The 13,923-nt window shown below is 44.3% G+C and overlaps 1 protein-coding gene across 1 annotated transcript; it reads right to left on the bottom strand.

The window, feature by feature from the left end:
- Positions 1–8,595: 8,595 nt before the first annotated feature.
- On the bottom strand, positions 8,596–13,676 carry LOC121082638 (E3 ubiquitin-protein ligase RBBP6-like). Its single transcript, XM_040582313.1, has 3 exons — positions 13,511–13,676; positions 11,186–11,285; positions 8,596–8,653 (listed from the first exon to the last, which is right to left on the bottom strand). Exons 1-3 carry the CDS (start codon positions 13,674–13,676, stop codon positions 8,596–8,598), a joined length of 324 nt encoding a protein of 107 aa, XP_040438247.1.
- Positions 13,677–13,923: the final 247 nt, after the last annotated feature.

The following is a 13,923-nucleotide window of genomic DNA, read 5'->3' as shown; positions in this document are numbered from 1 at the left end:
CCACATCCTCACCCCAAGCAGTTGCCTCAGGCTTCTCCCCCTCCATTCAGCTTTGTGACTGTGGGCAGAGGCTGCCCATGCTTAAAGGAGACTCCCATCTCCCAGGTGCCAGGTGCCCACGGCTCCTCTGCCACTCCTCCATACACTTCCTACTTCACACTTCTGAGCTTCAAAGTACTGCACAGATATTAACCAAGCTTCTCTCAAACTTCCTTTCAATTCTTCCCCATAAACTTCCTAGGTTGTTGCCTCGTGATGATCTGTTTGGCCTGGTCTTGCCCCTGAACTGTTCTTTCCTTGCTTACTGAACCTGAGAATTTCAGGTGTCTCTGGGACGGATGCTGCGTTTTCATTTGACTTATCTTTAAGATTTTATAAACACGATGCACACTTATAATCTATCCATAACAAATACATACCAAAAGGAAGAACTAACTGGTATGGCAATAACAGCAAAAACAGATTCCTCTCTCTCCAACGGAGAGAAAGCAGCTTGGCTATTTGAGATGACTAGACTAAAGAAATTCAAAATGGTCACAAAAAACCAGCACTGACTCTTCCAACAATTTGCTCCATCACTAAGTCATTAAAAATCAAATGTTGGAGGCTGACTTCAGTTGGGAAATCAATTTCTTCAGCCCTATCCAGCCAGTAATTCGAAAGGGTGGCTTTGCACCTTGTCCTGTCATTATGTTTAATTTTGATATATACTTACGGTTTCCTCCAAAAGCGTTTGTTTTTCAGAGTCTACTTTTGGGTCACATACTGGAGTTTGATTTGTAATCGTTTTACTGCAAGCACAGATCCCCTTTGTTAAAGGCAACTCAAGCTGAGCCACTTAAAAATGAATTGCCACTTGTATTCTCCACAGCTACCTGTGCATACGCATTTCATTATAAATCAGCTACTGTAGAAGTAATGTAGGTGTTACAGCCTGGTTTAACAGGTTACAAGTCGTCATAGACTGAATTTCTGTGAAATACTTACAGTCCCCAGCCTGGTCTGCCACCTGCTGAGCGAACTGCAGTGCCTCTCATCGGATGACCTTTTGGAGTGGGGAGAGGAAAAAGAAATAAATCCCATTCAGTTCATCTGAAGATAATTTTTTTAAAAGAAATTCTAAAGTTACGGTCACTCACCAGGTGTGGGTATTTTTTGCTCTTGGGGGCCCAGAAGACATGGTACTGCCGGTTGTCTTGCTACAGGAACCGGAAAGCCCTTGTGAATAAATGCAAACAGTTGGAAAATAAGCTCTAATAAATACTGTATTTCAAAAGCATATGTTGAAATAAAACTTAACAGACCGCTGATTGACAGAGAGGAAGATTTAGAAAGTTTGGTGGCAGTCACCTGAGCAGCAGGTGTCACAGTCACAAGTGGTCGTGCAGGCGGTGACGGCGGCTGTCGCTGCTGCTGCTGAGTCTCCTTATGGAGCCCTGTTGTGTAGCCGGTTCCACTGTGGAAGTTGTTCACAGCCTAGAGGCAGAAGAACATTGACAAAAAGATCAAAGTGTCAGATTATGATGACAATAGATGAAGAAAAGCCTCCACAGGGTAAAATGACTTGTATAATCCCGTACATGCTATCAAGCCTAGAGTAAAGCAGCACACAGAGATAGGAACACATCACAGGAAACACTGCTATTAAGGACTGGTAGCTCAGAGTATCTGTAGTTAAAGGACTTCGGTGTTAACAGCGAATCTGAGAGGCAGGCAAGCATGTTTAGACAAAAGTTTGACCTGAGTTTGCGTGATTATCTCTAAAGAGTTGTCAGCTTCTGTAACAACAGACAATGCATTTGAAAAGTAAATGCAGCCTTATTCAGTTTATCCTTCTTTAAGGAGATGTCAACAATTTCCTCCCTTTCAGCTTTTTACAAACAGACTTTCCTTACAAACAGTTGATGAAAAAGTCATATCGTTACCTGGCGCAGGAAGTTGTTGGCAACTAAAGCGTCAGGAGAAACACCTGTCTGATGACACGCCGGGCAAGTATGTTCCTCTGACTCCAGTAAAGCTGTTCTAATACCTGTGTGTAATTAGAAGCGTCAAAATAGGTTTCAGCCAAAGTAGGGAAATCTTTGGGGTTCTCATCAATTACAAGAACACACAGACGATTAATGGGTGGATACGGTCTTGAATGGAGAGCATGAAGCTATAAATGGTCAGTAGTGTAAAAAATGCCCAGTATGCAGCAAATCGCTATAGAGTTTTGACATTCCCCCGCTGTAACAGCTGAAGACATAGAGCGGGCTGTGTCCTGATGTTTGGACTTTTTTTTTTCCACTACCGAGTACAGCAAGAAGCCACCAACATCAAGGCTAATGAACAAAGCACATCTCAAAAAGCCGTGAGTCGGTTCGAGTTTTGAAGGTTTAACCAACTCCTGTGGCAAAGAATGTAGATTAAATGCCCGACTGCCTGTTTGTGGCGGACCAGAGTCAGTCACCAGAGCTGGCTCTATAGTTGTGTATGAGAGAAAGAGCTGTGGACAAACTACGTGCATTCCACATCTAATACTGTAATCACCTGCACAATTATGCACTCTTCTCGTACTCGACCTTCCGCATGTGAAGAAGATTTGACTAGATACACAGAAAGGGAAAAAAGCTCTTTGGCCTTTGGTTTCCCCCCCCCACCCCCACCCCCACCCCGATTACGGAGAAGAGGCCTTTCCTACTCCGGGCGTACTGAAGTATGAAACAGACCGCGTAGCACAGGTGATCTCCTATTCCTGGTTTCAGAAGATCCGATGTGGTGTTTTGGATTAAAAAACACGGGAGGGGAGTTTACTCCTTACATTACATTACTCACTTACATTCGTCACAGTAACTTGCTCCACAGCAGGGAATAAGCGCTGCATCCGTCGCTGGATCTTTACAAATGGGACATAACAACTCGTTTGGAACAGGCCTGTCTGCGGAGGAGGAGGAGGGCTCCTCTGGTAAAAAGGGTGGCTTTTCCTTTTTCTCTCTAGCATAAGCTTCCCTGGAGGGCAGGTGGGGAAGGAAAAAGAAAAAAGTGAAAGATGGGAAAGGAAAAATTTTCCAAGCTTTGGATTTTATCAAAGGAAGATAATAGATGGAAGTCTTCTCACTCCACATTGGCTTTCTACAACGTAGGCATTTACGCTAAATGACTTCTCTAGGGCCACACTATCAGAAGAAGAAGGAGGGGGGAACATTTTTCCTTCTGCAGAGCTCTCCCATCTGTCGGATCAACTACAAAATTAGCTCAGACTAGAAAAATAATTGCTTGACAGCTAGAGAGCAGGGGAAAGGAACCCCACCTCTCCTTTGCCAGAGGGTAAATGCAAATTGCTGGATTAGGGTGAAGTTCGTCCCCCAAGTAATTTCATTTTGTAAATGAAAGAAGTCTGTGCTACAGCTTCTACAACAGGAGACCCATGATAGAAAAAGAGAAGTGCTACCGAGTGCATTTTCCAACAGCCACTCTTGTCAGCACACAGCAGTAATTTCTTAGTTTATAGCAACAGGAACACTTCAGCCCGTTTCACACATGAGATTTGCTAAAAGTCAGAGGAGGAGGAAATCTCAGTCCAAGGGCTATTTCTTAAATTTTGCAAGAAGCCTTTGAAACATAAACCAGAAGCAAAACGAGCATTCAGAGAGAATGATGCCAACTGGAAACTCTACTGAAATGCCTTGCAGAAATACAGGTTCTTAGCATACCCCAAGGTCAGCCAGCTTCCCGGGGCATGAACAGCAGGACTACTCTATTTCAATATGGGAAAGTATTGCAGATTTTAAGGTTGAGATACGACGGTAGTGCTTCCTCCCTCGTAATTAGAGGCTGGCCACCTCGGCTGCATTGCCACTCAGACATTTACGCATGGTTGCTCTCATTCGCATTTTGGTCAGCCCGATTAATTCCATACTTACGCATTAATAGTTGGTATCACGTATTTCCCAGCCTTTGTCAGCATGGCACCTTTTGTGTTGGGATCCTTCACCTCCATCAGGAAACTCCTTGGAATTCCGGTGCTCCTTTTAATTCTGCGAACAGGCTCCACATTTTTGTCCTGTTGAGAACAGAAATGCAGACATCTCTCCTCTTCAGACGCACACTTAAAATGACGTTTCAGAGATAATTTTAAGCAGCGAAAGCCTTTAATCCCCTCCTTTTACCTAACATAATGGCTGCTCGACTCATACTCCTGCTTTCCCCAACGAGCATAGCCAGGACGTACCACAGGTTTGAGCAGAGTTTTGAACCCAGTCGTCATTCTTTGGCTTAACTTCAGGACCCTTCAGGGTGAAATAGCCCTTTGCTCACCGTCCGCTCAGAGCAGAGACACAAACCTGTTCCCCCTCCAAAGCCCTTGGGCAACGTGTGAGAGCTTAATTCAGGGCTCCGAATCAGCCCCCATGGAAACTTACATTCACTTCTATATAGGAAGGCTGAATTCATCCCTCCTGCATGTACATTCAGGGACTGATGTTAAACGGCATGAAAATTCAGCCAGAGGCTTCTGTAGTTAAAACTGACAGATACTCAATAGACAGGGTCAACAGAAACCTCTTGTTTTTAGAGGAAATACCAACAACTTTGAACTGTCATTAGAAAGAGTTAGAACCAGGAAAATTTCCAGTACTATTGAAATAGATACAAATATGTATGAAACTTCACTGAGAAAGATCTATGGACATCTTTAATGTCTGTGAGCTAGAGAAAAAAAAAAGTTTCACATTTAGGATTCCAGGTTTCCCTTGAATTTGGAAGGGCTTTGCAACATTGCCATGTAACATTTCGCCCCGAGAGAAACAATTCTTACTGGGAGTGTTCATGTCTTTGTCACATAAATGCCAAGGTAAAAAACCCTAAAAGCTCGGTAACACCAGTAGCCTGCCCCAGTCTTACCCTATTTACCGGGCAGTTCTTGGCATAGTGGCCAGGTTTTCCACAGCAAAAGCAACTGGATGATGGTGGAGGCAGATCCAAGGGTTCCCTCAAGTAACTAGAAGGTTTGGGGAAAAAAAGGAAAAGGTATGCATGTGTCTCTCTTCTTAAAAGAAACATCTCCATACTTTTTCCATAACTTTTTGAAGACCACATTTGATACTTACTTGGATGGATCGTATTCATGGCAGGACTGTATCATCATCGCCTTTATCTTATCCTCTTCAGAAGCATTGGCTTCAGCCAGGTTGGCAGTCTGTTTAACAGGTAATGGTTATTTGACACACACATTAGGCTACAAATAGGCTCTCTTTGTACCTTACATAAAGACTTGTGAAGCCAATCCAAGTTTTGTCCAAGCGGACTGAAGCTATGTGTAGAAAAAAGCACACCAGCCAGCATTTTGAAGCTGGTCTTTAAGCCCCAGACTAGTCGAAGAAGCTAGCCACGGTACATTTAACTGAGAAAGATGTGTGCAAGTAGCAGTATTTACATTCTGCAGCATCAAAAGGACACACAACCTCAGAGTCGTGGCAGTTGGTTTTGCTTGCTGAAATTCAGCTTCAGACCCAGAAGCATTAAAAGGAATCAAGCTTTCTATAATCCCTCAGCAAGAGAAAAGATTCTTTTCAGCAGACATCTGACCATCATGTGCTGTAGGCAGTCCAAACCGCACGGTTCCGCCCCCTCCCCCGCCGCCACTCGCTTCTTCATAGGAAGTGACTGAACTACAATTTTTTTCCAGTTGGCACTGTCCTTTTAACACGCAAATTGTAATATAAACCTTACGCAGAACTAGATCTTCGAACTATGGAAGCCAGATGGGTTTTTTTTACACAGTACTTCTTCAAATGTTTCTATTCCACACTAGTCCAGATACAAGCAGGGTCGAAGGGGGTGACTGTACATTATTTGGAACTTCAAGCACCTATCCTACAGACCAACTGCTCATGTTTTCCTTTTTACATGCATTCACTCACAAAAGCAACCAACTAGTTTCCACATGTTATTAAATAGCTGTTCCATATACGCAGGAACATAATCCAGATCGCCATCTATGAAATCATTTCCAGTAACATTTGCAGAGAACTTTTATAGACACTTGACTGATTTGTCTGAACCCAAATGGTTTACAAAACACACCCAAAACCCACAACACATTCCTAGGAACAGGCCGACATTCAACTATGGCATTCAATACATAGTCATAGCAAAGCAGAAAAGTTCTTACTACACATTGCCTCCTGTGCCAGCCTGCACTAAAGAGGTCAGGGCAACAGTTCGGAGCTGCTTTGTTACCTATCTCCGTATTTCTGAAATCTTTGAATTTCTCAAAAGCTTGGACAGTTTTCCACATTTTAGAGTAAATTTCACATGCCTTTACAGAACCAAGGGACAGCCCTGAGGGAGGCCAATGTCTTTTGGTGGCTGCTTCCCAAACTAATTCTGCACACACCACCACCACCCTGCCGCAAAATGTTAATTAACACAATTAAATTTATTAAAAAAATAAATTAAATAAATGCAGTGAGTGAGGGAAGATGTTCCCAGTGGGAAGAGATTTCTTTCTCGTGGAAATGAGCTCTGGCCTTCATTTTCAGAGGAAAGAACTAGCTCCTCTGCGTTAGGCCCTGCCTTCTCTAGTCTTTGTAACTTTAAAGACTACGTTTTTAATCACTTCTGTGGCTAGCACTGCGCCTCTTCACCAAGTGCAATCACTAGTGTTTCCCCAGACAACGTTACACGTTGCTGAGCACAAAATACAAGCAGTTCCATTACAAAACATGCTTTCAGGTGGTCACGTCTGCTGATGTGCCTCGCATAAACACTGGCACAGTCCTATCAACAATTAGGTGCACTTGCACAGTTTGCACAGTCTGCATGTAAACAAATCAGGTTGCGTCGTCCTCTGCCTGTATGCCACAATTCAGGCAGTCCCGCACCATTCAAAGAATGGACCTGTAACTGTAATGACTAGAAATTCAAAAACAGCCATGCAATTGTCCATGTTCCAGAAACACGTCTGTTCTGGCTGTTGCAAAGGCCCTAGAAATGTCCATAACTTACAGCCAATTAAATCCTGCTGTAAAAATTGTGTTAGTTTCCAATGAACAATGAGCGGGACGTATGAAAAATGGTAAACAGCTTCTGAAGTGCTGCTTCTTTGTGTCTTGCAGATGGGTAACACTGGAGCATTACACTGAGGCCAGTAAGGTGCTCCCCTTCCCTCTTCCCAAGCTGGGAACTACTCTCTACAGGATAGTATCAAAGTAACATTTTAAAGTTAGGAGAAACACGCTGAATTATTAACAATTAATGTTTTGCTCATATTACAGCAGTTATCCAGCTAGAGAGCACAGTGTAAGGTTTACAAACACTATTTCACAAGCAAGTACATCTAAGCATACCTTAATAAGCTGGGCCAGAGAAAGAGGTGCGGAAGGGTCGCCAACCTATTCAGAAAAATTAAACACATATTCAAGTTCTACAATCAAAACAGAGCAATAGTTCACCCCTACTGCTGTATGAAAGCCTGCGCTATATCCTCTGCGCGTCACCGGAAGAGCCACCTCCAAGCCAGTGGAATTTATACTTGTTCAAAACAAAGTACAAACCTTAAACAGCTTAAGTATGCCTACGTTGTTAATGAGAAGAAACTAAAGCAACCAACCCCTCCTGAGATCAACCTATTGCTCAGAATACCTCAGAGGGGGACCCTTGTCAAATGCTCACAACTGCTTAAAAGACGGAGGGTTAAGGAAGCTGTCCATTTGCAGCTCGAAAGGATCTAAAATAATTATTTCCATTTATTTGAGAAGGAAGTGTCACTACAGGAAACATTGTCAGTGCAGTTTATAAATTAATCAGTTAATAGCTCAACATTTACTAAATGCACACAGGTGTGATACATGAATGCAGTATAGTTTTTGCGCTGTCTTTCGTTTACTTTAATTAGACCCCAAGTTCATGAATTTCTAGATTAAGTTATCCTAAGAGCTTTCAAAGTGATCAGATCCAGTGACCTAGAGCTCGTGTAATGCCTCACTCCATTCTAGTGAAGAACAAGCAGTTATACTTACAGACGAAAACCAAACACCACCACAAAGCAATGTTTGTACTATGAGGGCTATTTTGAAATGCATCGTGGCACGTAGCATTCCACCCAAGGGCCAAATGGAGATCTAGGCCATTACGAGTCAAGTATCTCCTCGAGTTACTTATTCATGTCTTAGCAGCAGAACAACAGTGTTTTCTGACCGGAAAAAAAATGCTGCCCCTTTTCCAAATGTAAATTCAAAGTGCTGGTGTACCAAGTTCAGTGGTGCAAACCTTGAACCTACAAGCTCTACAAATGAGCATACATTACCGGTACAACACACAGTCGTACAAGAAATAGTCTAGCCTATTCAGTACGAAATGCAATGCCTTACTAGGCACAAATACCATTATTCACATTAGAACCACGCAAAAGTTGGCATTGCTCAGTTTTCACTATGCTGAATTAAATACATTGGATTTACAGCATACACTACATTTCACTGGAAAATATGTTTTATATATATAAAATAAATATTATAGATAAAACATATATATTTTATATATTTTTTAATATATAAAAACAATTAGTACAAGGCTACATAGCTTAGACTTAGGTGCAGCATGTAGAAAAAAGTTTCAGCTTGCGTTTTTACATACCTCTTTTGATGTTCTACTCGCTGGCTCAGTTCGACTTCTAGAAGAAGAAAGAAAGATGATCAGAACTTAAAATAAAGCACTTGTAACCAACATAAAGCAGTGAAAACAGTTAATAAAACCTGAACATCAAAACATTGTGTACTGGTAGTCTTATGAATATGGAAATTTATTTCTATACATAAAGTGCGCTCTCCTGGTACATTCAGTGCTACTGAAATAAAACCCCAAATCCCATTCCTTCTTTGTCCCCAATTACTCTAAGATACAGAATACAGCAGTGCAAGAAGAAGTCCTCAGATATTTTCTTTCTGCCCTCTAAGTACCAAAACTGTGAAGACTGTGCTACATTTTTCTGTTCTTGAATAGTCAGCCATCCAAATACGAAGGCACCTTCAGGCAATCTGTATAGCCCCACTATCACAAACAGGTACCAGACAGAGCACTTTGGTTTCTACACTCCTCTGACAAAACAAGAACAGTTGTCTGTAGAAAAGTGTTTCTTGGTGGAAGCCCCAGCACTGTGTTCAGGTACCTACCATACTTAGCCTAAAGTGACTACAAATAGCAGTAGAAACATCACCTGAAAGCAGTTCCAAGGATTTTCTGTGGTCGAGGAGGCCTGTGTTAAAAAAATAAGAAAAAAAGTCTTGATTACCAGAATTTGCTTTAGGATCATCTTGAACATGCTCCAGTATTTTAGGAAACACTTATGACACACAAGCCCTTGCCGAGATTCCACATACTCATTGGTCTGTACCTGCACGCTACTCATGAATCAAACATGCAACCGCCGATCTAGTTAACAAACAATTCATACATCATCCAAAGCGTCCCACGAGCAGAGGCAACCCAAAGGCTGCTGTGCAGGTCCTGCACAAATAGAAAGGCTCATACTTCCTGCCACTGCTACACCACCACCAGGCTCGCAAGTACAGCCACGTACCTCCTGAACATGAGGAAGCGCGAGGAAAAGCTTTAGATTCCCACACCACGGTTTCTTCCATCCACTTGCCTTGAGGAAGATACTACAAGGTGACTAACGCATTCCTGAAGGCCTCTCCACCATGACAGCATGCATTCACCATTCCCAAACACTAACGACTCTACCAGTTGTTTCCACAATGGTTCCAGCTGAAGGAATAGAAAGCTAACCTGCCCGATCCATTGGCAACTTTAGCAGAGCAGCAGCATTCATCCCTTATCCCCACGTGCAGGTATTTCTTGGATCTTTGATGCTAGTGGCACCTAGCCTCTCATTTTAGGGCAGCATGCCAACACCAGGAGAGGGTGCCATCCAACCAGAAATGGAGGCTATATTGACAAGACAGCACTAAGCATCCCCATCTAAATTAACCCCCCAAACCAGGCCATGCTTAGCAGCACAGTGCTGTGGCATCCAGAAACTCTTGGTAGTGCCTGGAAGCACTAATATGCCCAAAGCTTACAGGAGAGCCACATAAATTCAGGGGGGTTTGCTTGCAGATGCTTCATGGGTACTAGGATGCTGCTGTACTGTTTGTTTGAGACACGCTGTAACTCGCCAGTACACTCTATTTATTGAGAACTAACATTAGAAAGACACGGCAAAACCACAAGTCAATAATATCTGCTAATGGTGGAGGAGAGGTCTATCTTGAAGAAGGCTGAAAAACATGACCATTCAAACCATGCTGATGCAGCTGATACAGAACTGGACTGTACGAATACATCGATGACAGCGACAATGCTGTAGTCAGGCTTACATTTGAGTATCTGCAATTGTAATCAGATTCTCTGTCCTCCATACATCTGAGGAATACAGCAGTAATACCTGGAGCACAGAGAGCAGCTTAGGGTGAAATCAAACGTAGAAAGGTAACTACCAACATTTGGGAATGTGCTCAACTGCTTTCTGAGCTTCAGGTTTGGAAAAGATCAACTGTTCCTTCACCGTCCTGGCACAAAAGGCAATACGCTTTAGGACGTTGTTCTTTTTCTCTTGCTCGACACAGGCATCGTCTTTAGGAAACTAATAGGAATCACTTAAGAATGAAACTTCTTGTTTGCACGGTTTGCCAGCTGGCCACTCTCAGTCTTTCCTCTGGAGACAGCATGCAGCCCCGCCACCCCCACCCCTCTGGGGTGTAAGAATACCCTGCCCCCCCGCCCCCAAACAAAGGAAGCAGTCAAACACGGAGACTCGGACTGCTGGCAGATGGGAACAAATCACCAGTTCACACTGCAATGTGTCTCTCCGTTTACTCTAAAAGCAATACAAGCAAAAGCATACAATAAGGGATCTCTCTGCATAGAGGAAACAGGATGGAGAACTTGACTCTCAGAAAAACCAAGCCCAAGAACAAACTCAATTCAAACGTCTGAACGGAGTTTGAATGCCACGTCCCAGCGGGCTGAAAAATCTAAGTCTGCTTTGGGACAGATACATTCAAATCTGCCCTGCCACAACACAATTTAACAGCAGCTTTAACAAGAAAGATACAACCGGAATGCCTCCGTAAACCAACAGCCACAAAGAAGGTGAACACACTGAAACCCCTCTCAAAGAACACAACGTGTTATGGCTACTTACCCAAGGTCTGTCTTGCCGGTAGCTTTAACTCCTCTAACAGGGACTCTCCTAACAGTTACCGATGAGTGCCTTGGAATCAGGGCATTGTCATCTGTGTATTCTGGAAACAACATCAATACAGAGAAAGCATCAGTCAGTTCGTAAGAGTGATATTAATATGTCATGACATACCACTTCAGGGAATCCCTTTACAGATAGAAAAGCAACATTTTACACACAGCGTCATGCTTTTATCATGTCCACACACTCACGGCACCTTTCCAGAAATCTTCAGGTCTGATAGTCAAACACAAACAGCAAAATCTTTTCCATTTGTTTTGAATCGTTTCAATGCCAACAGCAAAATGGTCTCTAAAGTCACTAAAGCAGAGTCTGCTACAACGTGAGGTTCTTTCCTGATCTAACTTCCATTGCTTTTGCTCCTGTTAGCTTACAAAACCCTAGAACATGTCTCTATAATAGTGAGCACGGAAGAGGACACCCCCACCCTGCCTCCCACCTTTTCAAACACATCCCAACCATCCATTTTGCCTTCCCACCATCTTCAAAAAGAGTCCACCATCTCTTTTTTTTTCCCCCCCAGTGATGTTTAAAATCCTGTTTACTTTCAGCTTCTATTAGCATTGCTTCTATTACGAGATTTCCGTGATCACGCGGCTCGGAAAAATCTGAACAAGTTGGCCATCTTCACTCAAGGTTCACTGAAGGGTCTTTCCAAGATCATGTCAACATTTAGTCAGGACTCCTGCACCAAGTTATAAAACCCACGACCATATCTCCACAGGGAAGATCTCCAAGAACCCCCTTTAGGCAGGACATCCTGGCCTAGTTCTTTCCTTCATCTTCTGAAGGTGACTTTAAGCACGTAGATGCTGTTCAATAAAAACGGAAATTCACGGTTATGTATAAAACCCCAAAATCTGGCATACACGTGTATGACACCGAAATGTATTCCTTAGCTTTGCTCTGACAACCACTGGGGGATTTTTGCATTTCCACAGGGAAAACACCCTTACAGAAGTTCCAGTAAGTATCTGTGTCACAACCTGTACGTCTGCCTCTACCTGCATGTCTATCTCTACCGCCGTATGACACGCGACCCCGTAACACCCCCAAGACCCCTAACACCGTGCTGTTAAGTCTGCTCACAGATACTCTCCTGAACATACTTTACCCATCTGTAGGTAAACAGCGTGTTTAGGTCCAACCACTGGAAAGGCTGGGGCCAAAGTTACAGTTACCGCAGCAGGCATGTCATTCTGTTTAAGTTTTAATACATCAAATAGGGAGAGGAAAAAGTCCTATGAGTACACATTGTAAAGAAAAGAGTGTTGTGGGAATGTCACAGAACCACAGGAAAAAGGAAAAAAACCCCAACCGATAAAATTTGAATGTTTAAGGAATGGAGACGGTTTCCAAGTCTTTTTATTTCTGTCATATCCCAAAGTCTTTAATCACATGCAAGCTTTGCCAGACGGTAGATTACCAAACTGAAACAGCACGCTAAGTAATACAAAACCATTACCGTCTCTGAGAATCAAGCACCATTTCTGAGATTCAAAAGAACTTAGGGTTTCTCTAAGAACATTTTTAGGTATATTCACCATAACTGATCTGCCATAAAACTTCAGTACTGCCCTGACACCGTCTAACACGCAGTACCACGACAAAAATGCACCGTTTGAAAGAAATGAAGAAATGATGCTCAATAGCATCTGAATGAAAATGTCTTTGGTGCAGCAAAGAAGCTGTATTGGCAAGAAATGCCAAGTATACTTTAGACAGAACGCTCGTCTGCAAGATGGCTTTCCAGGGTCTGCATAGATTCTCACTCACAGATACACTCTTGATCCCAAACGTTGCTACTGAGCAGTTTCTGCAGCAGCCAAGCACCACTTTTCCAATGCGGTGGAGTAAAAGTGGCTGAAGACAAATTTCAGTCACCAAACCCACTTTTTTTCCCCCTTTAAATTAGCCATCCACTCCTTTTCTATCACGTTCAGCCTTCTCTGCCGGCTTTCAAAGAAATCTGGCAGGTTTGTGATGACAAGGCATTGTCCCACATTTCCTTATCGTTTTACCTAGAAGGGTTCCCAGAAACCAAACCTCTTCCACGCGCGGTGTCGCACACGGGACCCCGTACGCTGCTGTGCCTGGCTGCGCACACAGCCCTGACGCCAGCTGCCAGCGCACAACCACGGAAGAGCAGCTCTGAGGCCCCAGCACAAGTCACCGCTGCCGGCCGCGGCCCAACCGCCTCACTGGGCGCCTGCGCCGCCGCCAGCCGGCCGGTCCCCGGTCCCCGCGCCCGCCGCCCCCACGCACCTTCCATGGTCTGGGCGTTGGTGACCTGCAGGTCGCAGCGGGTCGCCTTCAGCCTCTCGCGGCCCATGATCTGGCGCCTGAGGTCGCGCAGGGAGATGTGGGGGCCGTGAAAGGTGACCACATCAGAGCTCAGCCTGGAGGAGAACTTGTAGTGGACACACGACATGGCCGGGGCCAGGCGGTGCCCGCTCCGCGATGGCACCTCACGCAGCAGCTGGCCTCGCGGCCCCCACAGCAGCTCAGGGCCCACCGAGGGGCTGGGGCCAGCAGCGCGGGCTGAGCCCGCCGGCTCCTCCTCGCAGCCCCGGTGGGAGGACGATGGCGACAGGCCCTGGCTCGGCCTCCGCTCCCTCCTCGCACCAGCGCTGCCAGGCCAAGCTGCTCGCTATGGCAACCCGGGCGGCTCCGCATTG

The sequence above is a fragment of the Falco naumanni genome, chromosome 1, assembly GCF_017639655.2.
Source record: "Falco naumanni isolate bFalNau1 chromosome 1, bFalNau1.pat, whole genome shotgun sequence".
NCBI lineage: Eukaryota > Metazoa > Chordata > Aves > Falconiformes > Falconidae > Falco > Falco naumanni.
The sequence above is the reverse complement of the archived record's forward strand: the minus strand, read 5'-3'. Positions and strand labels throughout refer to the sequence as shown.

Coding starts and splice junctions, on each gene's coding strand:
- LOC121082638 (XM_040582313.1), bottom strand. CDS start 13,676: ATGTCGTGTGTCCACTACAAGTTCTCCTCCAGGCTGAGCTCTGATGTG. Junction 11,286..13,510: donor CAACGCCCAGACCATGGAAG/GTGCGTGGGGGC, acceptor TGTTGTTTCCAG/AATACACAGATGACAATGCC. Junction 8,654..11,185: donor ACCGGCAAGACAGACCTTGG/GTAAGTAGCCAT, acceptor TTCTTCTTCTAG/AAGTCGAACTGAGCCAGCGA.